We start from the raw sequence: 27,106 nt of genomic DNA on the forward strand, positions 1-27,106 counted from the left end.
GGGGTGGCTTTGAATGTAGCAATCCACCTCTGCCTCCTAAGTGTTAAAGGAGTGTGCTACCACACCTCGCTGTTTTTATGATTATTGCTATGTATGTGTAATGTGTTTTTATTTTAAAAAAATTTTTATTCTGATTTAATTTGTTTTTGTTTTTTGTTTTTGTTTGTTTTTTTAGAGAGAAAGGACATAGAGTTGGATGAGTGGGGTGTTGAGGAGGATCTGGGAAGAAATGGGGGCAGAACCATGAACAGAATATATTATATGAGAAAAATTTACTTTCAATGAAAACATACAATTAAATAATAAATGGATTTTGTATAATTCACCTTGCATCCAGTTGTTTAACTCATCAATCCTCGTACATAAAATTTTTTAGAATCTTTATTATTAAGCACTTACATCATCAGCAGTATTTTCGAAGGAAAATCGTGAGCCATCCTCACTGCTGCCCTCTGGGATTAAAAGGGCATTTGGGAAATGTAATAGCTAATCTCAGTTGTCAGTTTGACCACACTTTGAATTAATTAAAACCCAGGTAGCTGGGTACACCTGTGAGGGGTTTTCTTGACCGGATCTCTCGAGGCAGGAAATCTGGGCCACCGCTTCTAGTGGCAGCCCACTAAACTGACATGCCACATGGAAGCTTTCGAGTTTCGCCTGCTTGCCCTCACTCTCGCTGGCAAGTTGATCTACCCTGTTGCTTAGCCATTCCTTCACTGGGATTAGAACCTACTTCTTTAGGATCCCAAAGCAGACCAAGGACCAGCTGAGACATGCAGCCTTGTGGATAGAATAATGACTGGTTTCTTGGTCTTTCTTTTGGGAGACAGCCATTGTTAAGACTAGCCAGACCACACATGCACACATGTACTTATCCTGTCAGTTCTGTTGCTCTAACAATACAGCACATACGCCTCTTGTACAACCCTGCCTTTCCTCCTTTTCATTAGCAGCACTGTCCTTCTTATTCTGGCATGCTGAATGATACCTTTTTGAGCTGAATATTTATATCTGGACAGAGTATAGTGTCATGCTTTCTTACTTTTTCCTGAATTCACTTGGACACCTTCTGTGAGAAATCTACGTGTGAAAGCAAAGTGTTTTGGAGCAATGGAATTTTCCCTTAGGAACCAGGAAGGCACGATGAAGTTCCTGTGTGCCTGAGATTTAAGGGGTGCTCTGATCCCATGACTTGGGATACCCAGTCAGCAGCGTCACATTTTTCAACAACAGTGCTGAGTCGGTGGCTTCCAAGATGTGCTGCTACTGACAACACGGAATGGAGATCTGTGATGGTTAACGTGCAGAGCACTACTGCAAACTGGCTGAATAAGCAAAGGAGACGAACAGATTTCTGACTGAAGCGACTCATTAAAAGCCACATAAAAGTAAGCCTCCAGGGGCTGGAGAGATGGCTCAGTGGTTAACAGCACAGGCTGTTTCTTCCAGAGAATCCGGGTTTGATTCTCAGCACCACATGGTGGCTCATGACTAAATGCAACTCCAGTTCCAGGATGCCCTCTTCTGGCCTCTGTGAATTCCAGACATGCACATGGTGTGCAGGCATATTGTATGCAGGCAGGACACCCACACACATAGAACAAAATGGAAATTGAAGAAAAAACGGTGTGGGGGGAATGAAGTAAGTCTTTATCATGCCAGATTTTCCATCTGTCAGTGTATCTCTAGGTAAAAGGATAGTATATAAAAGAGACACGGGTTGGAGATTTAGCTCAGTGGTAGAGCGCTTGCCTAGCAAGCACAAGGCCCTGGGTTTGACCCTCAGCTCCACATACAAAAAAAATAAATAAATAAATAAAAAATAAATAAATAAAAGAGACACGTTGTTAACTGCGAAACCCTATCACCCTTCCTCAGAGTCGGACAAAGCAGTAAAAATAAGAAACACAAGGACCACCAGTGTGCTCTGTACAGCCCTGTGTATGGGAGGTATACATCTCACACTGCCAATGAATGTGGAGCATTTTCATCTCCATCTAGTGATAAATGCAGTAAACTCAATTTACGTGATGGCTATTCTGACTTGTCAACTTGACTACATCTGGAATGAACTAAAATCCAAATGACTGGACATACCTGTGAGGAATTTTTACTGAAATTATTTGAAGTAGGAAGACACATTTCTAATTTGGGTCCTTTATTCTGTATTTTTTGAGCTGGGAAGATCCACCTTTACCTTGGACCAAACCTTCTGCTGCAGCCTACATAAAGGGCATGGAAGAAGGACGCTGTCTCTTTGCCAGCCCTTGCTCTTGCTAGCAAGACAGTTTCTTCACCGACATTAGAGCCTACTTGTTTGGGATTCTGGAGTATACTGAAGATCAGCTGAGACATCCAGCTTCATGGACTGAACTGGGTTCTTTAACTTTCTGTTCACAGGCAGTTTATTGTTGGATTAACTAGACCACAGCCTGCAGGTCATTCTAATAAATCACACACACACACACACACACACACACACACACACACACACACACACACACACGTATATATAAGTTTATGTTACATATACACATTCTGTAAGATCTCTTACTCTAGAGAACTCTAACTAATATAATTTGTATGTCCAGTCTGGACTCAACTGTAGGCAGGGGAGTTTTCCAGAGAAAATATTCTTTTATTCTTACAGGGATTAATTGGAAGAAAACAAAAAGAATCCAGTAAAACATTTCAGTACAAAGTTTTTTTATTGACACTGTAAGAAACATTTTTCTTTATTTATTTTTGTTTTTTGTTTTTTTTCTTTGTTACAAAAGGACTAAGTGGTTCTGAAAGCCAAGGCAGAGTTCACGTGTCTGGGCGACCATTCCTGCGGCCTATGAGCACTGCACAGCCACAGGCTTTTCCGAGGAAGGCCCATGGCCATCACAGACCAACTCTACACCTACAATACTTGAATGTATTTACATGTGTTGTTCTTTAAAAAGGATTACACATTTTTTTCTTTAAAAATCTAAAAAAAGGTGGAGAAAAAGAACATAGTTTATCTTACACATTTGCAGGATATACAAGGGTAACTTGTCAGAGGAGAACATCCTCCTATCAGCTTCAAACGACACAGGAAATCAGTCACACAACAGCTCAGACCGCTCCAACCCTGGGCTCGCTTCTTGGTAACACTGTCTGGACACGCAGCCTCGGAATGCTGACCGGACTAAACACCGGGTCCTTCTCATCGACAGGAGAAACGGAAAATAAGGCACATACATTGCAAGAATCAAAACCCACGGCTCAGGACAAGCCGACATGCGAGAAGCAGGGGAGTGAGTTCTTTACTTATTAGAAGAAGGCGTGAAAAGCAAAAACCATCTGACACAGACACTAAACAGGAGTACCGAGGGGCTGTCAGTCAAAAGCGAAAGTGGCACTAGAATAAAGCTGTCTCTCCTAAACGCCACAGCCAAAGAGCAGGAAATGCCATGCCTGCAGAGATCTCAAGTCCCACGGGGGAGTTTTCGTGGCCAAATGACCTTTCTTGCACTGGACTATCATGACAGTTCATTGAAATCTTGGGACAGAATACTTTCCACCATCCATTTTTTTTTGTTTTTGTTTTTGTTTTTAACCTGTATCCTTCTGAAATTTTCATACTGAAAAAGTCAGATATTGCGTGGAAATCTAAAGACAGCGCTCAGAAAACAAGGATGAAAAGGAACAGTTAGAGAAAGAAGAAACGAAAGGCAAACCAGAAGGTAAGGTGGCGCCCACTGGTGCTGGTTCTATGCACCGCCAATCCCTCTAGGAGGGACGGTCAATGTGGAAAATCATGACACTTGAGACTTCAAGGTCACTCGCAAGGATTACACCTAGAAAGGGCTCTGCTGGAGGAGGCCAGGGTGTGACTAGGAGCCAGGCTCACTCTCCTTGCTGAGGAAAGAGGAGAATCCTGAGCCCCCTTTTTGAAACTAAAATTAATAAAGGGATTGGGCCAAATGGTAAGACCAGACTAGAAAGTTTTGACAAGTGAAATTCAGAAAATCGGTCAGTGATTTTGTGATGAGAAAGTGACCTGTCAGAGGAAGAGAGAGGCCTTGCTTTATCCTCCAGAACCCAGACCAGCAGTCCCCTCCTGCTTATGGTCTCCTTTGATTCACAAGAAGCCCCCTGGGAGAGGGCTGCAGGGCATGGGGAACTTACAATTTGTTCTACTGGTCCTGGGGACATCTAACAGAAAGCAAACTGGCTAGCTTAGCCATGAAGTCCTAATTGCAAAGTTCCCTCCCTATTGAAATCTGTGCTCCAATCAGAGAAAATAGACATTTGACTGGTCATAACATTCTTCCAATTACTAACACTTGGCTTACTGTCTACTCCTAATTGTAATGGCAGGATTTCAGAGAAAAAGCCACACAACCGTGTCAAGAATCACTTGGCAGAGATCCAGTGTCAGGGGCTGATGGGTTCCACAGTTTTAAAGTAATATGCTGATAATCCACGTACTCTGTGCACACATAGTATGACTCTGTGTGTCAGCTACATGTGAGGAGTGGCTGCACCGTGTAAATCTTTAAAATCTTAATCCAAAGCAAAAGGACTAGTCCATGTTAAGGACTAAAGGTATTTGGAATCCACATGGCTACTAAATATTGTCTTTCATGCTCTCCAATGCTAAAAATGGTTAAAGCAATTTATTTCCAATGTCAATGTATGTGAATTTTGCCTTTTACAACTAAGTGTTACACATCTCTTAAAATAGGACACTTAGAATAGATATATTCCCTTGTGATAGTGAAATTAATAAATGGTAATGACACATCCAGTAGTGGGTTGCTTAAATACCTACTTAGAGCTACATATAATCAATTCTCAGTTATCTATGACAATAAGGAAAGAGATGGGACCAATAATCCATTATAGCAAATCCACAAAACAGGTCTCAAACTAACTCTACCCAATTGTTTCAATCTATAATTGGTCTAACTTCTTACAAAGAGCTAAAAGAGTGACTGTCTGAACATCCATCACCTGTCCACTCTCTCATGGCAGGCAGTGCTAAATAACGCTGAATGTTTATAAAGGTCGAGGGGATGCAAAGGTGACTGAGAACTGACCACACAGACATATGCATGGGATGTGTACTTACAGAAGAATTTAACCCCCTAAAAATCGAAATGAAATACAACTATTTCATTTGTAGGATCCCCAGATTTCCACTTTTGTGCAGCTGTTAAAAGTATGCCCTGAATTGAATCAAGGTGGGGACACATTAAAAACCTGCTATTTATACAAACTATAGAGCACCCACAAACAATCTTCAAACCCACCATTCATTCGATTCTTGTACTCAGTGTGGGAACTACACACACACACACACACACACACACACTCTCTCTCTCTCTCTCTCTCTCCACACATGCACGCAAGTCACTGAGTACTGTGAAGGAACATTTTAAAAGGTGGACCTGGAACCCCTTGGTCACAAGCACATCCATTCCTGTTCCTGGGAGAGCAGAGGAGAAGCAGGCCAAATCTTTTAAATTGATGACTTCTCTTCTAAAAGAAAGAACATGCACACCACACATTTACACTGGTTCACTCAACAGAGGCAGGCTTACAGGTTAAAAAAAGAGGGTGATTTGAATGTCACAATACTGATTCAAAACTGAAATGGAAGACAGTTTCTCCCCTAGAATACCTTAGGGTTTTTCAGAGTCCTTTTCCATAAAAGGAATATACTTGAGACACATCCCAGTCAGGTGAGATGAGATTGCTAAAATACATACAGAACTTAGAAAAAAAAAAAGTCCAAACAGTCAATTCAATCTTTCAAGTCCTAAAGTTTTACCTCTACTTGTGGTCCTCCTTGCCTACTGCATAACTGCAAGGAACTTGCTTTCTTCTGCAAGGGAGGTCAGCAAAGAACTCATATCCCCAATAGCCATGTTGGTGGTGCTCATGGACAGGGAAGGGAAGGGGAGGGATGCCCGTGGTGTGGTGAGACGGGAGGAACTGTGGGAAAGGTTCTGAATGATACTTGGGCTCAAGGCCCCTGACATCAGGCTGCTATGGTCCCCATCATCTATAATGGCATCAAAATCAATCTGCACGCCTTCTAGGTCATGACTCTCAAAGCTGTCAACTGTGCTAGTCACTTGGTTAGCACCTGGGGAAAGTAACTCAGAGTCTTCAGTGCCGTTCCCCTGGAGCAGGCAGTTGGCATCGGAAAGGGAAAATGAACCAGCTTTCCTGTCTTGCTGACTGAAGCCCACGGTTTGGTCATAGAACTGACCAGAGTAATTCTGCACATTAGAGCAGAGCTGCTGGGACTGCCCTTGTGCCTCCATCTTGATGCTGTTCACCCTGCTCGTCTGACTCACTTCGCTGAGCTGTCCTTGCTGCAGAGTGAGGCTGCCCCTTGGCATTGCTTGGCGCCTGCTGCCCCCATAGCTGGCACAGGGCTGGTAGCCCCTGACCACTGCCATGCTCGATGGCTGGTTGCTGTTGTCCTGAGTTCCTGGCAGGCAGCTCTCTGTCCCTTGATAGATGTTGATATGTGAAGTAGCCCCGACCGGCCCTAGTATCTGTTGACCAGGGCGGCTGGGCCCCTGGTGTTGCATGTTGCCACTGAGTAGCTGATGAGCAATGTATCCCTGTCCCATGTGATCTTGCGTTTGTATGCCATTCACTGTGTTGCCAGCTAATTCATTCGGTGCTGTGGATAGCCCAAAATCTAACAAACCTCCATTCTCTTGCAAGGTGTTGCCTTTCAGCTTGGACCCTTGAATCCCAGCACCACAGGCATTGTCTAGTGCACTGGAAGTCAGTGGCTGCCTGTTGAGCTGGCTCCCATACTGCTGGGTCTTATAGGGTTGTTCATGGAAAGCATTTCCATTTGGGCCAGGTCCATCTCCACCATGGATTACAAAGTGCTCCGGGCCATTGTAGGTACTGCCATTCTCCCCGAGGGTCTGATATCCCCCTGCTGGGCCAGTCCCAACCTTCCATGGATTCTGTGGGTGTACCACCATATTGTTGTACAACCCAAAGGCTCGAGCCTGCTGTACGGTAGGGCGCTGACCACATTTCAGCTTGGAGGATGATAGGTCAGAGCTTCCAGAACTGACCTCGTTCCACTGGATGGGCAAATCAGTTTTGCTGCCCTCAGAGCAGGGCTGCTCCAGAGCTGGGTACTGCTGGCCGACATGACTGTCTGGCAGCCCTGGTATGTCCAAGTCCTCTGGTCCATGGCCTACTTTGCTGTCTTCAGAGATGCCACTCTGCAATTGTTGTCCATACCCTGTTTGGTTCTGGGAATTTAAATACTGTACCACATCATCTGGCAGGAAATCTTCATCATTCAAGTTGGCATCAGCATCCATGGTCAGGGCCTCTAGGGCAACATTCTCTGTGATGCTGGGAGGACAAGGGGATGCTGGGAAGTATCGGGGCTGCTGGCTGCTCTCTGGCCGGGTATAATTTTGTAGCACTAAGCTACGCTTTTCCACTGATGGAGGCAAACTTGGAGGATTGAAGCTGTTGAGGCTGCTGAAGCGTTGAACCCTGGGAAGTGACATGTTCTCGGAGACTGTCCTTACAGGGTCACTGGCTCTCCTTACACTGTTTGCTAGTGCATCATGAGGCAGCAGGTGACGCCGGCTATATGTGTGGCCTCCTCCATCACTGCACCTCCGAGGAGGATGGACTGGAGGCAGGGTCACCCCTGAGTCCCTGCCCTCCCCAAGCAAGGCCATCCTGGTCTTCAGGCTCAGCCTTTCCATGTGGGGCAGGGGTGTAGGTGGTGGACCACCAGTGGCAGCGGCATACTTGGCCTTGAGGCGGTACTGTTGTACGGGTGTGAGGCTGAGCAGACTGGGCAGCCCGTCACCCTGGCTGGCCTCACTGGACCTCCGTGAGGCATCTGTGGAGATAGGGTCATAGGAGTCAGCCACGCTCACGTTCTGGGGTCTCCCTTCAGCCTGTGATGCCTCACTGGACCTGCGGCTGGAAAAGCAGGGGGAGATGCCCGAGGATCTGCGGCTGCTCAGGTAGGCAGAGCTGATGGTGCTGGTGCTGCTGTCCCTCCTGTTAAGTGTGTTCAGTACAGTGAAGTCGACACCAGACAGGTCACTTCTGCTCGGGAGAAGGGTCCCAGGCCCACCCGAACTATAGTTGTTATTGGACTGTGTGCCTGTAGGGAGGCACAGAGGGAGGAAAGAGAGATGTTAAGTTAAGAATGCCTTAAGTCAGGTGTTGACAAGCATGCCCCCCAAGCATTAGACTAGTATGTATTTCCTTGAACTGGGCAAACAGATAAAATTCTTTTGGTTTTATGTTTGGGAAACTAGAGTTGGGCACTAACCACAAATGCACCTATTGCTGAGGTTTTTCTTGTCCCGTTAGAATTCAAACAGTATTCTTTATTATTTCCAAAATATGGACCATCCAGAGAAGCAATGTAAATGGTTCAACATTAACACAGAGAGGTTCTAGCATTAGTTTAGGATCTGTGGAGAAACCAACAAATATGAAACCAAGGGCCCCCGGTCATCTCAGCATGGACTGGCCACACTTAAAGGAAAGGCACTATCTCGAGCAGACAGACATGTGGTCTAAGGTGGAACTTACCATTTCCTATAAGAGGAGACACCGCAGGGGCTCTGGAGGGTAGAATAGGGTTCAGTCTTGGAAACATTCCATTCACTTGTTTTAGCCTTTCAAGTTTGATGTGCTCCATCCATTTGGTCCCTGCCGGGTTTCTCCTGGCTTGCAAAGCAAGGGCTGTGGTTGCCGTGGAAATGGTCGAGTCCATGATTGGGGTTTCATCGATGGCACTGAGGTCTGCTACACTACCTCCATCAGTCAGAGGAAGCTCGAGCCCACTGTTGGAATAGTTGCTGATGGGGGACTGTTGGCTGCTGCATGAAGACTGACCACCAGGGCTTGGCTGAGATGTCTATTGGGGTCAAGGAAAACGAACAATATGGCATCAGGACGGGTAAAGGAAAGAAGGTCAAAATGACAGCTCATGCAAGTCAAGACCTTCAGGTTATCAGCAGGTTAAATGAGAAGAAAAACTATGTGCTGGTGGATGAAGTAGCCTTTGGGCCCAAATGATAATGGCCCACCAGGCTGGTGCAGGGGAGGTGATGGATGGTAGAAGATGCTAGATGTGGTGTGATCAGAGTTATCAGCCATGGGATCCTGTTCCAAATGTCAACTGTGCAGACATAGTTCCTCATTTTCAATTCTATCTTCAAGGACATTATTTCTGGGTAAATTTCTTAACCATTCACCATAGCAGCATTTTTATGTATATAATGGGATCAATGTTAAGGGTTGCTATTGGAAATTAATGTAAATCCCAGAGAGCACCTAAGTATAAAGACCTGGTAAAGTTAACAACAAGGTCAGAGGCTTTAGTAACTACTGTTCCAACTGGGGTTCATTTTGGCTGAGTTATAACATATATATATAAGGGATGCTCCATAGGACACATAATCTCCTCCCAACAAGGGTACCTCTAGGCTCTTCATACCTGGTTCTAATATTATTCTATCTTTTCCTCCCTGCCGTATTTTGCCAGGAGTATAGACCTTCAGCCATGGTGTGGTTCAGGGCAGCTGTGAGAGGTTGCTTCTGTCTGACTCAGAAGGGAAGGAAGGCTACAATGGATAGTGGCCCTGAGTTTGAATATTGATTTGAATATTGAATGATTTCACTGTTCCTCTCTCAGTGTGTTCTCCAAATCCTAGCCAAGCAGACATGGAAAGACAATTTTCTAACTAACTGAAACTTAATCTTACTGACTAGTCTCAATCAAAGAAAGTACTACTTTCGTCCATGCCAGGGCTTCTGGGCTAGTAGGTGAAAAGCCTACCCATCTCAGGGTTTGGGAAGCACCATGAGAACAGACCTACAGAACACAGGATAGTTCTCACACTGGACAACCGTTTATGTAAAGTTGCAAAGGTACCAACTGATGAGGTCACATCTTTGTAAGAACAAGAAAAGTGATGTTCAGAGAAGTTCAGTGACCACTGTAAATCACAATGTTTAGACCCCCAAGATGGCTAATCTGTGTTCTTACAGTATCCTGTCCAGCGTTCCAATAAAAACGGGAGCTACGAACAATTATATTCTTAGGTGGGATGTACAATTGCATTAATAAGGTATTGGTAGAGGTAACTCTCTTTGGGAATCCTTTTAGCTCTATTTATTACATATACATATTTTCTTAGTAAGTGCCACGTGATACAGTAACTTCACCCTGGGCAACCAAGTAGAGCAAAGGAAGATATGTAAATCTGATCACAAGTATATAAAGCCTTGCTCAATTATTTTGCCTCAGCAAAGTCTTAAGATACTAGCTCTCCTGGAGGTACCAGGAGTTTTTACAGCTTTGGGAAACTTCCATTCTTTGACAGAACAAGCAGAATATATATGTACATGGATCTGTATATAGGACTATGCTCACACACTTCCACAGAGCATGTAAAAAGGCATGGACACTACTGATATGCACTCAGACAATTGAATGGAGGTTAAGTTGCTGACAAATTTATCTAGGTCTTCTCCAAAGTAAACAGTACATGTCTGGTTCCACACTTGAATTTATGCTAGTCAGGACAGCAATTAAGTAGAATTTGACTTGCTTGGTTGACCCAGTGTGACTTATTATGAAGACCTAGGATAAAATAACAATGGGTTTCATCATCTAACCGCATTTTTCACATGCTATGTTTGAAGGCACAGAGCTGAGTAATGGTCACCAAAGATATCACAAAGCCATAAGAACTAAAGAAAGATGAAATGAGAAGAAAACTTGCATGTTAAAATGAAAACAAAGAAGAATAGAGAAGCCAAAATTCCCTCACCTTATTACCCACTGTCCTTAGGAAGTGAGAACAAGACATTTGGGAGCAATAGACAGAAGAGGTGTTGCATTAATAAGAAAAAAGAAGAAAGAATTTAATTTATAGCATGATGACCAAATTAAAGACATGTTTCAAAAGAAATATTAGAAATGTAACCGTGTTTGTTAATACATGTCTACAAAGGCATCTGGTATTTAAATGTGTGTATGCACACACAGTAGCTATTATGGAAATGTGATCACATGATTAGCTTTGAAGAACTTCAATTTTCTCACCTGTAACTATATGGTTCAGTCTCCATCTCTTCGAATGCAATTTTTATAATTTGTTTATAAATATTCACATATCAAGTCATTTTGAGATAAACTGCTATAGATACTTACTTAGCAATGGGAGGTATTGTGGTTTCGGGTGACATGCAGACCATCTCCACTGTCCCTAACCTGTACTGCAATACTTAATGGTAGAGCCAATAACACTGTCACCCACGAATCTCACCCTTGCCATCGTCTGCCTCCACTCTGACAACCCCACCACTGATATCTCTTCTTTTCCTCCCCTTCCTGGGACCCACTAGCTCTCCCTGGTCTGCGTGCTGAACTCTGCCCTCATAGCCCATTGGCAATTCTTCTCTAGAAGGCTTTTCACAGACCTGTGTTTAAGCCCCATCGTCTGAATTGTATTTGTTTTTCAATCTGTGTATTCCACTGAACTGTAAGCAAGCTCCAAAGAATATGGACTTCAGCTTACTCACATTGGGGTCACCAGGGCAAGGAAGACAGCAAACGTATTTGTAGGCAGGCTCAAGGAATAATTTTCTACAGAGTAGCCACTTTGAGGAGATGACAGCCATGTCTGTCTGCTATAAGTGGTACAGCTCTGGATCAGTTTTAAAAGTCAGGTAGGAATCTTAGAAACTCCTGAGCAAAGTTATTTCCTAAGCAGATTAACTTCAAATGAGTAGTCTCAGTCACTGGGCTCGTGACCCTCAAATCAGAGTGGCCAGATACAACGAAGAGGGGGCAGCTTTGTCCCTAGACATGCTCAGTTGGGTTTTTCTCAATGTGCCTGGTTGGCTCTGGGAGAACAGGAGAGTGAATGACATACCATGGGCTTCTCAGCCTTGACTGTCTTCACCTGGAGGCATTCTTCTCGCTTTGAGGTAGTGTTGCTCAACTCCTTCTGCTCACCAAAGGCTCCCTGAGTCGGCCGGCCGGGGGACCTGGACTGTGAGTGGCTGCCAGAATCTCTCGGGGGCGGAGGCCGAGGGTGCATGTCTCCACGTTGCTTCTTGGTGACATGAGCCTCAGGACCATGCACAGTCTTCACATGTTTCCGGAGAGAGCTGGGGTCTGTGTAACGCTTGGTACAGCCAGGGATTTTGCATACATACGGTTTCTATCAAGTGCCACAAAAAATGAATTGTCAATGGATAGTTATAAAAGTGACTATGACTTAGCAGTTGTTCATTACAATTCTAATTCTTTCAAAAACACTTTTTCAACATTCAGATACCTTTCAGATCTAGTGACTTAGAAAGGCTATTTGGACACTACTCAGTGTCCATAGAATCTAGCTTAATAGGGTATTATTTTAGGGAGCCACAAAGTGGTAAAAGTGTGTAAATTGCCCTTACACTGTTGGAAGCATTTATGCTGTGAGTGGAAGCATCACGGCTTTCCATCTATTGATGAGGATAATGGAGCGAGGCTTACAAGAAGATGCTATCAGGGCAGTTTTATACATCTTGCAGGAGATGGTTTGTATAAAGAAATTTATCTTATCTTGGTTCTGAGATCTAATAATTCTTTGCTTGGCAAATGTGCTATTTGTACACAGGTATTATACTAATAAGACATAACACCAAACTGCCCAGAGCTATTCTCATATTGTTTCACTAAAATGTGCTCCTTTGGGTAGCATTGCAACCATTCAGTGTTCAGGGCTTAAAACCTCCAGAAGGTCTCTGGTCTTTAGAGTTGGAGCCTCATTATAGACTAGCCACACACTCTTTCCACATACTTCTCAGGGCTGGTGAATGGTTTACAGAAAACCAGGACTCCCAGTCTGCTTTCTTCTGACTTTCCACAAGACAGAACTACTTCACGCTAATTTTATTTTCACCTGAGTCAGTGATTACATCTCTTGATTAGTTATAAACATAGGGATGTTTATAAATAAATATTTGGGCTGGAGAGATGGCTCAGCTGTTAAAAGGCTAGGCTCACAACCAAAAATATAAATAAACATTCATATAGATCACAGAACTGTGATATTTGCTCTTTATCAATGTGAATGGTGATTTTGTTTCCTTGACTTCCAAAATAATAGAGTTTGGGGATGTTGGTATGACTAATGCCAGCCCTGCCTGCCCAAGGGCTCTATGTACACAAACTCAACCAACTTCAGATCGAAAACATTAAACCCACACCTGTAGTGTGAAAACCTTACACTTGCAGTGACCATGAACAGAAACGTTTTTCCTGTTGCTAGTCCCTAAACAATATAGCAACTATTTACATAGCATTACACTGTATTGGGCATTAGAAGTAATCTAAAGTATGAGAGATTATATATAAGCACTGCAGCATTTTATTGAAGAGACTTGTACATTCTCTGATTCTGGTGTGTGTAGAGGTCCTGGGCATGGTCTCTTGCTGAATGTCATAAAGGCACTATGCACTTCCATTTCTGTGTACTGGAAGGTAAGCTAGTATATAAGAAATCATCATAAAAAAGCATGATTAAAATAATGTATCTCTAATCCTTGCTAAGCACCCTGTCCTGTAGAATGCATGTCTAAAAGATGTCTTTTTCACTAAAAGCCCAAGACCAGACTGAGTGCAACCTAAAATGCAGAAATTTTGTAATGTAGAGAAGTGAAGATTTCGAACATTATCCTGAGAGACTTCACCTTCAAATGTAAGATTCAGGTGGGTAGAATTGATTCCCATTAACTATAAATTATGTCTACTCAGGTGCTCTGTGATTTGCCGCATATACATGATGAAATGAAAGTACAGGGTTCCATGCATTAGGGACAGAAGAATGGCTGTGATATTTAGTGCCATTACCTTTACCTGTTTGTACATCAACCCTGTGCTTGCTCAGGGCACTGATGGGACAGGCTGTTCCATCAGCAGAGTGCATGAGGCAGGTATGTGGACATGGGACAGAGGCACAGGAGGGGGCAGAGGACATACCTGAAGAGCTACTCTCCCTATAAACACATGCATACGAATATTAAGATTAGCCTGGAAATGAGGACACAGCTGATGTGTAATGACCATGGAGAAGTTCATTAGAACTAACATTTGCAAGACCAATGACACACATCAGCACACCTGTAACCATGTACCCTTGAATATGATCATGCACACTGGTCACCCACAAAAATCCACAAGAACACAGATTCTGGAAGTTTATGCTTTAAAACAAAACACACAAACACAACTGTGTAGTCTGACCTTGAAATTACATGATAGCAATAAAATGCAACAACAGGCCAAACAAATGGCAGACTTCAGGCCAAACAAATGGCAGACTTGCTGAGCAGTCTGCTTTTCAAGTCCTGGGTCTTTTAACTTCTGACATGATGGTTACCATTTTGACTTGTATACTCAGGTACTGGTGTAAAGCTGCCAATGAGCTTCTCCTGACTATAGAATTTATAAAAAAGATAAGCTCTTTTTCTACAGCCCACCCTAGCCATCAGTTCATGAGTCTCCTGCCTCAGCCTCCCAGGTGCTGGGATTACAGGGCTGAGCCACTTCCCAGCTAAATTTTTTTCACCAGACATCAAGTGAGTCCTATTATATGCAAGATTTGTTGTGCACAAAGATGTGTAGCTTCAATGAATATAAAAATCCTTTATGTAATCCTCTATATTTTGTATACATAATCTTCTTTTCTGGTAAGAAACATTATACCATGCAATTATTTACATTATAAAGTCTGACTGCTAAAGATAGTCAACAAATGAAGACTCCTTTTTTGGTTGGGATAATCAGGTGTCAGTTATTAAAATCTGGGTTCAACTCCCAAGCTCATGGGTACATAAGGTGCATGCAACTGTGCATGACCCTTAGTAAACACTTGCTCAATGGAGCTTTTACTATGAGGAAGCACGTTAGCGAGGTCTTGAAAACAGACAGTAAGATTCTGAGGAATAAAAACAAGGACAAGGAGATGCTAAAATGCAGAGTCAATAGCAAAGGTTCTGCTTATGAGAGGTCAGATTGGAAGGACAGATGGAGCATGGACATAAATGTAGCTTCATGAAGAATGCAAACTGTATGATCTGAACAGGGAATCCTTTCAGAGGCCACTGCTTCACAGGCCCAAAAGGGGCAAGGACAAAGTCATGGACAGAGAAATGCCATAATAGCTTTCATGTATGGGAATTACTCTCTGGATATACCCTGTTGAATTCTCTGCTATGCTTAGCATAGCAAAAAAGTGAAAGCATAAATAAGAAAAAAAATAAATGCAAGTGAGTATTGGGATTTGTTTATGATGGGCTGACCCACTACAAGAACCTGGATTTCCAACACAAGCCTAACCTGGTATACTTGAAACTGTCCCAGCTTTCACACTCAAAGCCCAAGCCTTGCACACACAAACCTAACTTCCATATATTTGAGATGGTCCAGGCTTTCATAACCTAAGTCTTGCACACACAAACCTAATGTCCATATATTTGAGATGTCCCAGGCTTTCATAACCAAAGCCTTGCACACACAAACCTAATGTCCATATATTTGAGATGATCTGGGCTTTCATAATCAAAGCCTTGCATGCATTATATAGAAAAGTTACTTGTATGTTTGTGAGTGAACTTTAATTATGTGCTATTATCAAAGTCACCCACTTATATAAGTTGCTCAATCCTGGCCAAGACATCTTCCAGTTTCCTGAGACATTAACTCGCATATAATCTTATACTTATCTCACCAAAATAAATAACTAGAACATACTTAAAGCAAACAGATGTGTATACATGTTTTAAGTTCATAAAATATGAGAAGCTAACTTAGTAGATATTTGCGCATCACTGTCTCAATATACTCACTGACCAAATTTCCCTGCAGCAGGAGAGGTTGGCCTAAATTAAAGCCTTCTTTTATTTAAGTATATGAAATATACCTAACTTAATTACTGTGCTAAATAAATTCCAAGCAAAGGTTTTCAAACTCTATAAATAGAAATTGGGATTGACAAAAAAAACAAACCATATGACTCAGCCTCACTTAGGATATTTTTCATGTTGTACAATAATTCTAGAACATTTTAGCACTCCAAAATCAGTGGTCTCTTATTGTCTCAGCCTCCAGCTGCTGGCAAATACTATTTTGTGTCCATGGATTTGCCCATTCTAGACTTCCTAAAAGGTACAAAGCAAAAGCATCAAATGACATAGCAGCTATATGGAAAATGCATTTTTAAAAAAATGTCCACTGAGGCATTCCTTTTTATTAAAAAAATTTAACCTTATATAATTATGTATGTATGTCCATGCACCATTTGCATGTAGTGACCACAGAGGCCAGAAGAAGGTGTCAGATGCCCTGGAACTGGAGTTACAGACAGTTATGAGCAGCCATGTAGATGCTGGAAATCAAACCTGGGCCCTCTATAAGAGCAGCCAGTGCTCTTAAGCACTGAGCCATTTCTCCAGCCCCCCAGGAAAAAACATATTTAACAGAAGAAATGAAATGTGTCGCTCCCTCCCCCAATATCTCTTAGGTCATTAACAGGAGATTCAATGACCTATACATCCTTATCACATCATAAGCTTTTGAAAGAGCTGGCATCTGTGGACACACAAGTGTGAGTTTCAAGTGTGACCAGATCTGAATATACATTTTAGACAGTGTAGATAATCTCATTAAAGGCTGTTTTCCTCTCTTATCAGGACTATATTCCCTCGCTTAAAGCCAGGTAGCTCCTGAGCAATGTGACTCACTTGGTTTAGAGACTGCAAGGTTCTAAGTGAGACTGATCTCTATCTGATGAGGTCCTAACAGCCACTCAAAGAGTCTCACACGTGTAAACTTGCCCTTTTCCAAGACTGTTTCAAGTCACCCAAAGACACATTTTGCAGGCCTGAACTATGTTCTGTTAGCTATTTCATTTCTACCACAAATGAGGGGAGGGAGCTTGTTAATCTTGACTTACTAAAGGGACAGTTTACAGAGGAGCCAGTATTTCAGCTACACTTCCAAGGAGATGTTATATATTTGCAGGCAGATATGTATCAAAGCCTAGCTAAAACAAATCTGAACCATTTTCATTTTTACACTTATCAGTAATCTGGGAACAACTGCCTAAAAATAAAAGCAATAAAGCATAAACCAACTACTACGATGAGGCTTCATTCATTGTATCTTAAGTAACTGACTTAAGTTTTAGCTGGGCTTCTAAGACTGCCTTCCAAGATCCTTTGGGATCTAGGATGTCTACAAACTTTATTTAAGCTGTTTGCTCCCTGGAAATAATTTTAGAAATGATGCATGTGATGACACTTCTTTCTCCAAGAAAGCAAATTAAGAGTGTATGCTTTCAGCCGTGAGCTGTCACCTGCCAGTGTGATGGCTCTGAATCTCTTTAGTCAGTGTAGGGTCTTACTTTGTGTAGATTCAGGCTATTTTGGCAGACTGGGCAGGCTGAATTCCAAGTTAAATGCTACTGTCTGGCCAGTAGGTGGCAGTTCCAAGCAACAGGAAACTAAGTTCAAAAAGGGTTTTTATAAAATTTCCTCTTCATCTGCATTACTCTTCAAGCAGGGTCTATCTCTGAGGCCCCAAACCTTGACTTGCGGGGTCAGAGCCCACTCATAGTGAGAACAGCCCAGAGAAAACAAAACAGAACACACCTACTTTAGCATGCATATTCCACAAGAAGGCTCATTGTTTCTGCTTGCTGCTTTGGATCCGTGGAGGAGGCTTACCTCATTGGAATGCGTTCTGTTTTGGTGCTTAGCCCGATCTGAAGCATTGGAGAAAGCCTTGTTGCAACCCTCATGCTCACAGACGTATGGCTTCTCTCCAGTGTGAGATCTCAAGTGCGTTTTCAGGTTTTCTAATCTCGAGTAGGCTTTTGTGCAACCTTCAAACTGAACACAACAGGTAAATCTGGACCACTCCACACAATAGAAGCTGCAGCTTGTGCTTAACCCCCTCTCCAAGTGGATAAAAACTTGACCTTTCAAGGGTCAGCAGCTTTTCAAAACCGTGGAACAAAACCCCACTAAACTCTGCATTTATTGGGATTCAGATGTGGCTTGGGGCCCTTGAAGACAAAGCATTGTCAGTGCCTGTAAAACTCCTGAAGGCTTTTTTTTCCTTTCCTATTTTTTTTAATAGACAGCTCAATGTGGACAATGAATTTCATTATCTGTTCACTGATCTCCTCCAATTCCCACTGATTTCAGATTCAGCACAAAGTTCATTAATATGGCTTTGTGTCTATACAAAGCCATGGAATTTGATCATGTTTGTAAAGGGCCTTTAAGATGTAAAGTACCAGGGCTGTGCAGTGCTCAGAGCACCCCCTGAGAGAAAGTGCAGTCTCACTGCAGCCCCAGCCCACTCCAGAGGCTTACACTCTAGCATGGAGACTGAGCAAAGAGTGAGGAGAGATGATAGCCCAGAGCGGCTGAATATGCCATACCCAAAAGGCCTGAGTTTGCTTAAATTTCAGCATATATGCATGTACATTTTGAGACACCACAGAGACAGACAATAAGCTCATCTGTGTTTTATATATAACATATACACAGAGATTAATAATAATGTTATACAACAGTTTTAGTGCACCTGTGTGGTGACTGTAAGTGGCCACAGAAATGGGTTATTTTTCTTGGAGCATTATGTCTGCATCTAGTGACCTGTAAAGAGCAGTTAAGTACTCTTCCATGAGCTATACCCCTTTTGATAAAGAATGCTCCACTTAGGGCCCATAAGATGGGTCAAAGTGCAAGCTGTGTAAAACTGACTACCTGAGCTTGATACTTGTAACCCATATATAAAAGTGCAAGGAGAGAATCAACTTTCAAAATTGTCCTTTGACCCCTACATACACAAATAATAAAATTAAACTGAAAAACACATCAACTTTGTGCTTTGTCCTGTAGTATGTTGAACCATGGGGTTATGGCAGACATGGAAGCCATGAGCACACAGAGTCAGCCATCTTAGGCCTGCTTATCCCTATGCAAAGATGTCCTGTTCTAAAGCTCCACTTTAAGGCACTTTCCCTGGACAGTGCTCCATCTCTCTTCTCACTACCGCCCAACTACCATTTCAGGACTTGGGGTCACTAGCATGCAAAACCCTTGAGAATGCTAGAACAGACCTATAGAGTGAAGTGTCACACTCGCCTGCGTGAGGGGACATGGAGGCTGCCCAGGTGTGTACTCACTGTACATTTGTGAGGCTTCTCGCCAGTATGTCTTCTCATGTGCACTACCAACATGTATTGGGCTTTGAAGGGTTTCTGCTCTCTTGAACAATCAAGCCAGCGACACACAAACTCCTTCTTTTCTCCATGAATATGGTCATTATTGATATGCTGGGGTTGAGAAGAAGAGAAATAAAATCAAAATGAATTAGGCATTTCTCAAACCAACAAAAGGAAGTGGAAAAATGTTCAAATTTTAAGCCTTGAAGACACATGAATAACTGCACTACATCATGGTTAAAAAAAAAAATCTAGTACACACATTTCTAAGACAGACTCGCTGTTGCTGACTGTGTAGCCAGCATGGGTGACACTACTGGGTGTAGGCTTGGCATCCAGGAAAATTACTTGAGACTGAAATCTAAAGAGCACAGGTTAAGTCTGAGCTGTGCAGCAAATGTGTGTAAAACAGGGTGAGCTGCTGTGTACTCTCTGTTCTCCACTGGTCTGTAGCATAGGACTGAAGGGTTTTTCTCATTCTCCTCTGTGTGTGTATGTAGTGGGGGTTGTGCACAGGAGCACACATGCACCCTGGATTCCATAACAAGGCCTAAGAAAAGGCAGCATTGGTTCAGATCGAGAACAATCTCTTCTTGAATAACAACCATGGAGAACAAGGTGCTAAGGAAGACAATCTGCTATGGTCATCCAATAATTTGTTTCTCAGTCACTGTTTCTGTCCAGTTTTAGAAGTCTTGTTTTGTTTGTTTGGTTTTTTTTTTTTTCGAGACAGGGTTTCTCTGTGTAGCTTTGCGCCTTTCCTGGAACTTGCTTTGGAGACCAGGCTGGCCTCAAACTCACAAAGATCCACCTGCCTCTGCCTCCCGAGTGCTGGGATTAAAGGTGTGCACCACCAACGCCTGGCTTTTAGAAGTCTTTTAATAGGGTAAGTTTTTCCTCAGATTAATTTAAAAAAAAAAAAAATGAAGGTAAATTTCCCCAAATTCCTCATCAGTTCAAGGCTCTAGAGTCAGTTTGAATCTACAACTCTAGAAAGACATGTGAAGTGTCTTCCAACAGGTGACATGAAAAACCTACAGCAGTATCTGGGAGGTGCAAGGGAGCTCTCCAGATACAGCTACCTCGGACATGCCTGCAGTGCCCGTGGACACGTTGACAATCAGTACTTGGAGCCTGCGTGAGGAACACTGCCAATTGAAAACTAGACTGGATCACACAGTGAGACCTTTTCTCAACACCAAAATCAAGTAAGTCCTTCTTAGAAAGTTTAGTGCACTACTCAAATGTCCAGTTCTAGACTTTCAGAGAGATTTTTATCCTGTTGTTATTCTCTGGCCAAGCTATGTTTTATTTGCCTTACTTTAAGGCTACCAGGGACACATTTTCAAATATACAGATATGCATCCCTTAAAATTCATCCAGTAATTAAAGTCATTGAGTTCTGCTGTAGTAGTGACCCAACATTTGATATGTGCCTCTGAATGCTCCAGCTTGGAGATCTAGTGGTAATTTTCTGCTACCAGAAGGGCCTTCTTGATTATTCTTCTAGGTAGCTGATTGCCCGAGGATAAAAATTTGCATGGAAAAAATAATTTTCTGTGTTGTTTCTGGAGGTTAGAGCTAGATAAAAGCAGAGAAAAGGAGTCATTGCTCTCCTCTCCTTGAGCAGCGACCAGAATGCCTGACGAACTGCAAACGGTGAGCAGCCTGTAATAGCATACACGGAGACAATCTTATCATGTGGGACCGTGTGCAGAAGACCAGTGTGACAGCAGAACTGTTCCCTTGCTGGACTTCCTATCACAAACCAGCTGTCCTAGGAAGCAGTATCTTAGACATTACAAGCGTGCACATAATCCATCCATAAAGTTGTGCATCACAGGAAATGCAATTCTGCAATGGATAGTCCCAGTCAATCATAGTGGCCTGCAAACTGCTTAGGATGGTCCCAAATGTGACCCAAAGGACTTTTGAAGTAAAGTCTGCGTGCATATACAACATTCTGTGAGAGGACAAAAATAGATGAGCACATAGAACCACACCATAAAACTGCTACTGTTTCAGTTTTCCCCAGTAATTGAAAATTAACAAATTGGCCCTTGTTATAAGATATGTGGAAAGAAGACAGGGAACAGGGAGGAAGGAAGAAAAGACATGGAGAGAGGAAGTGGAAATACACAGAGAGGAAAAGGAAAGATTATAACTGGAAAATGTAATTCCATTTGTGCTGAACAGACTCCCAAGTTGCACATACTCATCCACACTGTGCTTGGCAGTTACACAGTGTTTATTGAGTTGATCTGATCTATGCAGCAAAGGAAATAGTACCAGTGAAAGACACTGCCCTGAACACTTGTTTATCTTAATGCAACTTTGCTTCACCTGGTATTTAATGTACAGTACTTCATTACTATAAAGTTACTCTCAAGAATTAAAAAAAAAAAAAAAAAAAGATTTTAAAGCTATCCAGACATGGCCCACTCTTTCTCTGGGGAAGCAAAGGGATACAATGATGGCGATGATTCTCTCTCATGCCTTCAGGGTGGTGTGTGGCAAGCTTTCTGCACTAGGCCCAGAGATGGGGAGTGAGGCAGACATAATTCCTGCCCTAAGGAAATTACAGTCTCCTGGAGGAAAACAGATAATAACTTAAATTACTGTATAATTACAGTTGTGATAAGCATTATGAGGGGGAAATAATGGGTTTCATAAAAACACATAACAGGGGTCCAAGATTAGTGCGGCACATCCGGGATCAGGGGTCAGTTCAAATGAAACTGCGTTGAAAACAGAACCTGGAAGCTGAATGGAGCGCCACCAGGTGTGCAGGTCAGGCTGAGAGTGGAGAGAGAATGGGGGAAGACTATGGCAGACGAGTGACGACCCAGAAGCACTCACTGAAGGTTAGTTAGATCTCGGCGCCTTTGAGGATGGCAGTGAAGCCACAGACAGAGAAAGAACTTGCCATGCAGACCTAGCAGGCTCCAGGCACTGCTGCTGTTGGGCATGGTGAGAAGGCACAGGTTTTCCGTGGTTTAAAGGGACACTGCTCAGATAGTCAGGCATGGGCTAGCTGGCCAGGACTCTTCTTCAAGTCTCCAGCAAATAAGGTTGTGGGGCTGTACCCAAACAACCCAGGCCTTGCATGCCTACCCCATCGAGGACATCAGGATAAAGCAACTGGAGCTACTCAGGGAGTCACCTGAACAACAGTAGGAGGTACCAGCAGTGGGGGAAGTATAAAGAAAGGGCTCAGCTTCCTCTGTCCTGCTGACACATCAGAAGAGTTGGACATGAGCTGCGGCAACCTGGAACCTAGCACTTTCACGTGATGTAGAAGAGGGAGGAAAACAGTGTCCAGCTCTGCAGACACTCCCTGCCAGTGACAGGGGGACGACAGCTCTGGAGTGGGTCTAAGCTGGACACACTAGGTCCTGAAAGTGGTCAGGACATTAAAGGTCTGTATATAATAGCATTGAAAGATTTGTTGCTAAGCAGGGAGAGCCAGCCCTACAGTGAACGAGCACAATTGTAGGGAACAGCAACAATGTTCGTGCTTCATCAGAGGGGCATGCCAAACTGAGTGTGTTGTCATCTCCACATGGGGAGGGGCAAGAAGGATTTGTGTTGGATAATTAAAACTCCATATTCTGCAAGACTAGTTTCTTGGGATTGTCTCCTGCCCCTTTAAGAGTAGACCCCAGTCTCAATGTCTTATAATTTTCCTGAAACTCCTCTTAAATCCAAACTTAGAGATTATACTTGTGTGTGTGTGTGTGTGTGTGTGTGTGTGTGTGTGTGTGTGTGTCTATAAAGGAAATCCAATAGTCTATGAGGGAAGTGAAGAGACTCGTCTCAGAGGGTGTAGTCAGTTACCATAAGGAAATAGAGAGGAATCTCTCTATGTAAGACGTTCAAATATGTTTAACACTTAGGAGATTTTTAAGATCTAGAAATTAATTATAAATTAAAATTCTAAGGAATCATAAACCCCATGTGGTTGTAAGTTTTAAATAGTTACTTTTCTTTAAGAGTAACTGTTTGGTCTCTGCGGCTACTGGTCACATGAGCACTCAGGACAGAAAGACACTGGTGGCCTCAGTACTACACTGTGTGCCTTGGGCAGGTCATTTGCCAATTTGGGCCTTAATTATCTCATTTGTAAAATTATAGTGACAACCTTACATATTTAAGGGGCTAGCAAGTTCTTCCTGTGTAAATCCAGACAGGAAGTATCAAGTGGTCTAAGCACCTCTGTCACCAGGTACAGACTCAGTGAGGAAGTGAGCTGTTTACTTAGAGATGTCAGAAATTCGCCCAAGTCAAAAATGTTTCTTAACATTTTCTTTTCAGTTTCTTAAGCCATAAAATTGAGCCTTAGCTGACGGGCTCAGCTCCAGGGCTACACACAGACACAGGAACACAGGCAGGCATGAGCACACACACACACACACACACACACACACACACACACACACACACACACACACAGAGCAAACCAGGCAGTGGTCTGGATCTGACCTATGGGCCCCATCATTTTCTTGCCCCCAAATTAGATTATTTCAAAGGCTTCCATCTTATTCTCAAGTTATCTCTCAAAGACAAAATAGTACAAGTAGAAAAAGGTAAGTTTTCATGCTAAAGAAAAGAACCGAGAAAGGAATAAAAACCAGGTTGCTAGAAAAAAAAAGTGTCCAGGAAAGGGAGAGGGTTCAGCCACAAACACCTCACTATATGCATCATTTTCCTAGGTTTGGGTCAAAAGTGCACTCGTTTCTCTCTCTAAAATCCGAGGTCACTGAGAGTAACACACAATGAATGGACAATTGACATTGAACAGGCAGACTGATTCCATGTGAGGCTGGCCTGAAAAATCAATGGCTGTGAGTTTATTTGTGGTTTTGCTGAAAATCTGACTTCCTAACAGTGACAATGTTAATCAAATATATAAATAATTTAATTGAAGGGAAAATAATGCATGATTAAATTCTAAACCAATCCAACACTACGACATGCAATTTGCCAGAGGCCCAAGAACCAGAAAGAGATAGATGGTATAAATTACTATGCTGTGTACATGAACCACTCTAAATGCCCCTTGTTGGAATAAACAGGGGATACTGGGACCAGCACATTCCCCACAAAAGCTAAGTCCAATGATGGGACTTCAGTTGGAACTTCATCTGGCTTAGGCTATGGTAGTTGATAAAATTAACATAACCCAAATAGTGATCAAACTAAGAGTCGATATTTACCAACTGTGATCATGCCTTTTGCAGAATGAGCCGAAGTCCATAATTCCATCTTCCCCAACTCTGGTCTGTGAGAGCCTAGAGAAAGGCAGAACTCAGCAGCCTGCTTGCCATTGGGAGAAGTGGAAGGCAGCTCTTTATTTCAAGGGATTTTCTTTGGAAGTTCTGCCCCAATTGTCAACCAAGGAGACTTGGAGAGGGGCAGAAGAGAGACCTGAAGGAAAAGGGAAGAGGAAGCTTTTCTTTTCACTAGCAGAAGTAGAATGGAAGCCTACAATGGACTTCACTGAGCTAATCAGGGTCCTTTTTCCTTGCTTCATTATGTGAGTGAGTTCAGAGCGGGCAGTTTTCCTAACCTTCAGCTGAAACACACATGCGGCCCATCCACTCTGGGTGCGCACACAGCCTTACAGAAAGCTGTTATTCAATCGGTTCACGAAGCCTGGAGGTGCGTTCTGCTTTTGTTCTGCCTCCCTCCCTCTGGGCCAGATTCAATTTCCACTTGGAAAGCACAGCTCTCTAGATAAGTAGGTTCCGTTCTTAGTAACTCCCTGAGAGGAGAAGTTATAGTACCCTTCAGAGCTGTGCAGAACGGTCACTCATCCCACCTACTGCCTAGGGTGATTCACTGATGAGTGGAGACAAACACTGGCTGCCTCCCAAGCCTGTTTTTCTCTAGTCAGCAGGAGCAGATTCCTCCCACTGCTGCCATGAAAAAATCTCTAGGAAGCAGCAACATGGGGCAAGCAAGCCTTGAACCCTCAAAACAACAGCCAGCACCAGTCCATCCTTTGCATTTACTTACTGTGCTGGTCTTCCTGTCACCACCTGGTTCCCAAATGACACAGCATTTCCACCAAGCTAAAAGACACTCACATGTGTGTCGTCAAGTTTTTCACAGCACAGGGTATATGGGAAAGCATGAAAGATGGTCCTCCTGTAAAGTGTATGTGATTCTGTCTCTCTCACATACACAGTATTATGGATAGGACAGAAAAGGGACTACACAGTAGTGTTCTGTGAATAAACACCAAGGAAAAATACCACATATTTTGTATCTAGACCCACCAACAAGCCATTCGGATGTCATGAGCACATTTTACATGGAACCCATGGCAGTTGTCCTGACTCAGCCTCCTGAGAGCAGGTGTGAGCCATCATACTTTGCCCCATGATTCTGTTTTCAAAAGGAAGGAATAAAACAGAAACATTTACAACAGAATGCCAAAGTGGAACTATCTGATGCTTCCTGAATCTTCCCATTGCCAGACTGGTTCATGAGTGGGGCTGCCGTGAAGGAGCACATGCAATGGTCACTTCTCAGGTTTGGTGAAGAGTTAGGCTAGCGAAGCTTTCTCTCCTGGCATAAGATGAGGCATAAAGAAGTAAATGATCTTCAGAAAAAACTCAATCTCAGTCTGTTTCCTGGGTTTATACATCTATCATCTCTTGACTTAGCTTCACAGAGACGTCTGTGGAAAGGTGGGAAAGGAGAAAGTGATTTAGACTTCATTAAAATTGAATGCACAATAAAACCAGTATGGAAGAGAGATAGAAATGATGTACCTAAAAGAAAAGCAAATTCCCTAAGAATTCCTCCCACTTTACATCTGAGCTCGGCTGACATCTTCTTGTGGGCATTACTTGATAAAGCGGTATTTCTGAAAAGTTCTATGACTGTCATGGCTTGGATTATGTTAGGGACACATTGTGATTGGATTCCTTAAAGCATTAAGAGGCAGAAATAGAAAAATGGTGCAAATCGCAAACTATCAGGGCTGAAATAGGCCTTATATATCAATATGCACTTTAATTTCAGATAAACAAAATAATTGAAATTGTTTTGGTGGCACCTGTCAATCTTTTAAAAAACTGTGGCAGCTTGCTGTGGGAGGGGTCTGCTCCAAAGACTTCACAGAATGACTGCTGCAGCTCTAGCTGGTTAATAAAAATTCTGACACCCTACGAAACCAATCAGGAAAACATCAGGAACTTAGAAACAGCACTTTAGAAAAATAGATGGAATTTCCAATTTCTGGTCTGTGAATGTTAAGTATTAGGTGAGACTGAGAGAGACCTGTGCTTGCTGGTTAGAAATGAATGAATGAGTCTCTGTTGATAGGTGTCTGGCACATTTATGCAACATAATCATTTCTTTTATGGGTTAAAAAAAAGCACAGTTCTTTAACAAGGCAAATATTATCTGTGAATGATGGGCTCTGCATTAAGAACAGAAATGAATGGGATTAAAATACAAATCCCACCAAAGTCCCTGCAAACCAACACTGAGGCAAGCTGGACACACATTCTATGGAAGCAAAAACCCACTGTCATTCATATAAAAATAAAAGTAGACAGTAAGAGTAAGGTTCTGGCACACATTATGATACAGATGAACACTGGAGACACGCTGAGTGAAAGAAGCCATGCAGCAAAACAAAAATGGTGCACGGCAATTCCTTACACTCCAGGCTAAGTAAATCTATGCAGAATGAAAGCAGATGGCTACCTGTGGGTGGGATCTATGGAGAAAATAGAGAATGTTAACTGAGAACTATGGGGTGATAAAATGGATTCAACAGACAAAATTGCTGAATA

The 27,106-nt window shown here is 42.8% G+C and overlaps 1 protein-coding gene across 3 annotated transcripts in view; it reads right to left on the reverse strand.

Moving 5' to 3' along the window:
- Positions 1-2,722: 2,722 nt before the first annotated feature.
- Positions 2,723-27,106, reverse strand: part of Gli3 (GLI family zinc finger 3) — a 268,430-nt gene continuing 244,046 nt past the window's right edge. For all 3 annotated transcript variants that reach the window (XM_036187579.1, XM_036187580.1, XM_036187581.1), the window contains 5 exons: positions 19,257-19,406; positions 17,785-17,949; positions 11,943-12,233; positions 8,587-8,914; positions 2,723-8,149 (listed from right to left, as the gene is read on the reverse strand). In XM_036187579.1, coding sequence (XP_036043472.1) covers positions 5,829-8,149; positions 8,587-8,914; positions 11,943-12,233; positions 17,785-17,949; positions 19,257-19,406 — 3,255 coding nt within the window. In that variant the 3' untranslated portion in view covers positions 2,723-5,828. The remainder of the gene's footprint in view (positions 8,150-8,586; positions 8,915-11,942; positions 12,234-17,784; positions 17,950-19,256; positions 19,407-27,106) is intronic.

This window comes from Onychomys torridus, chromosome 5, assembly GCF_903995425.1.
Source record: "Onychomys torridus chromosome 5, mOncTor1.1, whole genome shotgun sequence".
Classification (NCBI taxonomy): Eukaryota; Metazoa; Chordata; class Mammalia; order Rodentia; family Cricetidae; genus Onychomys; species Onychomys torridus.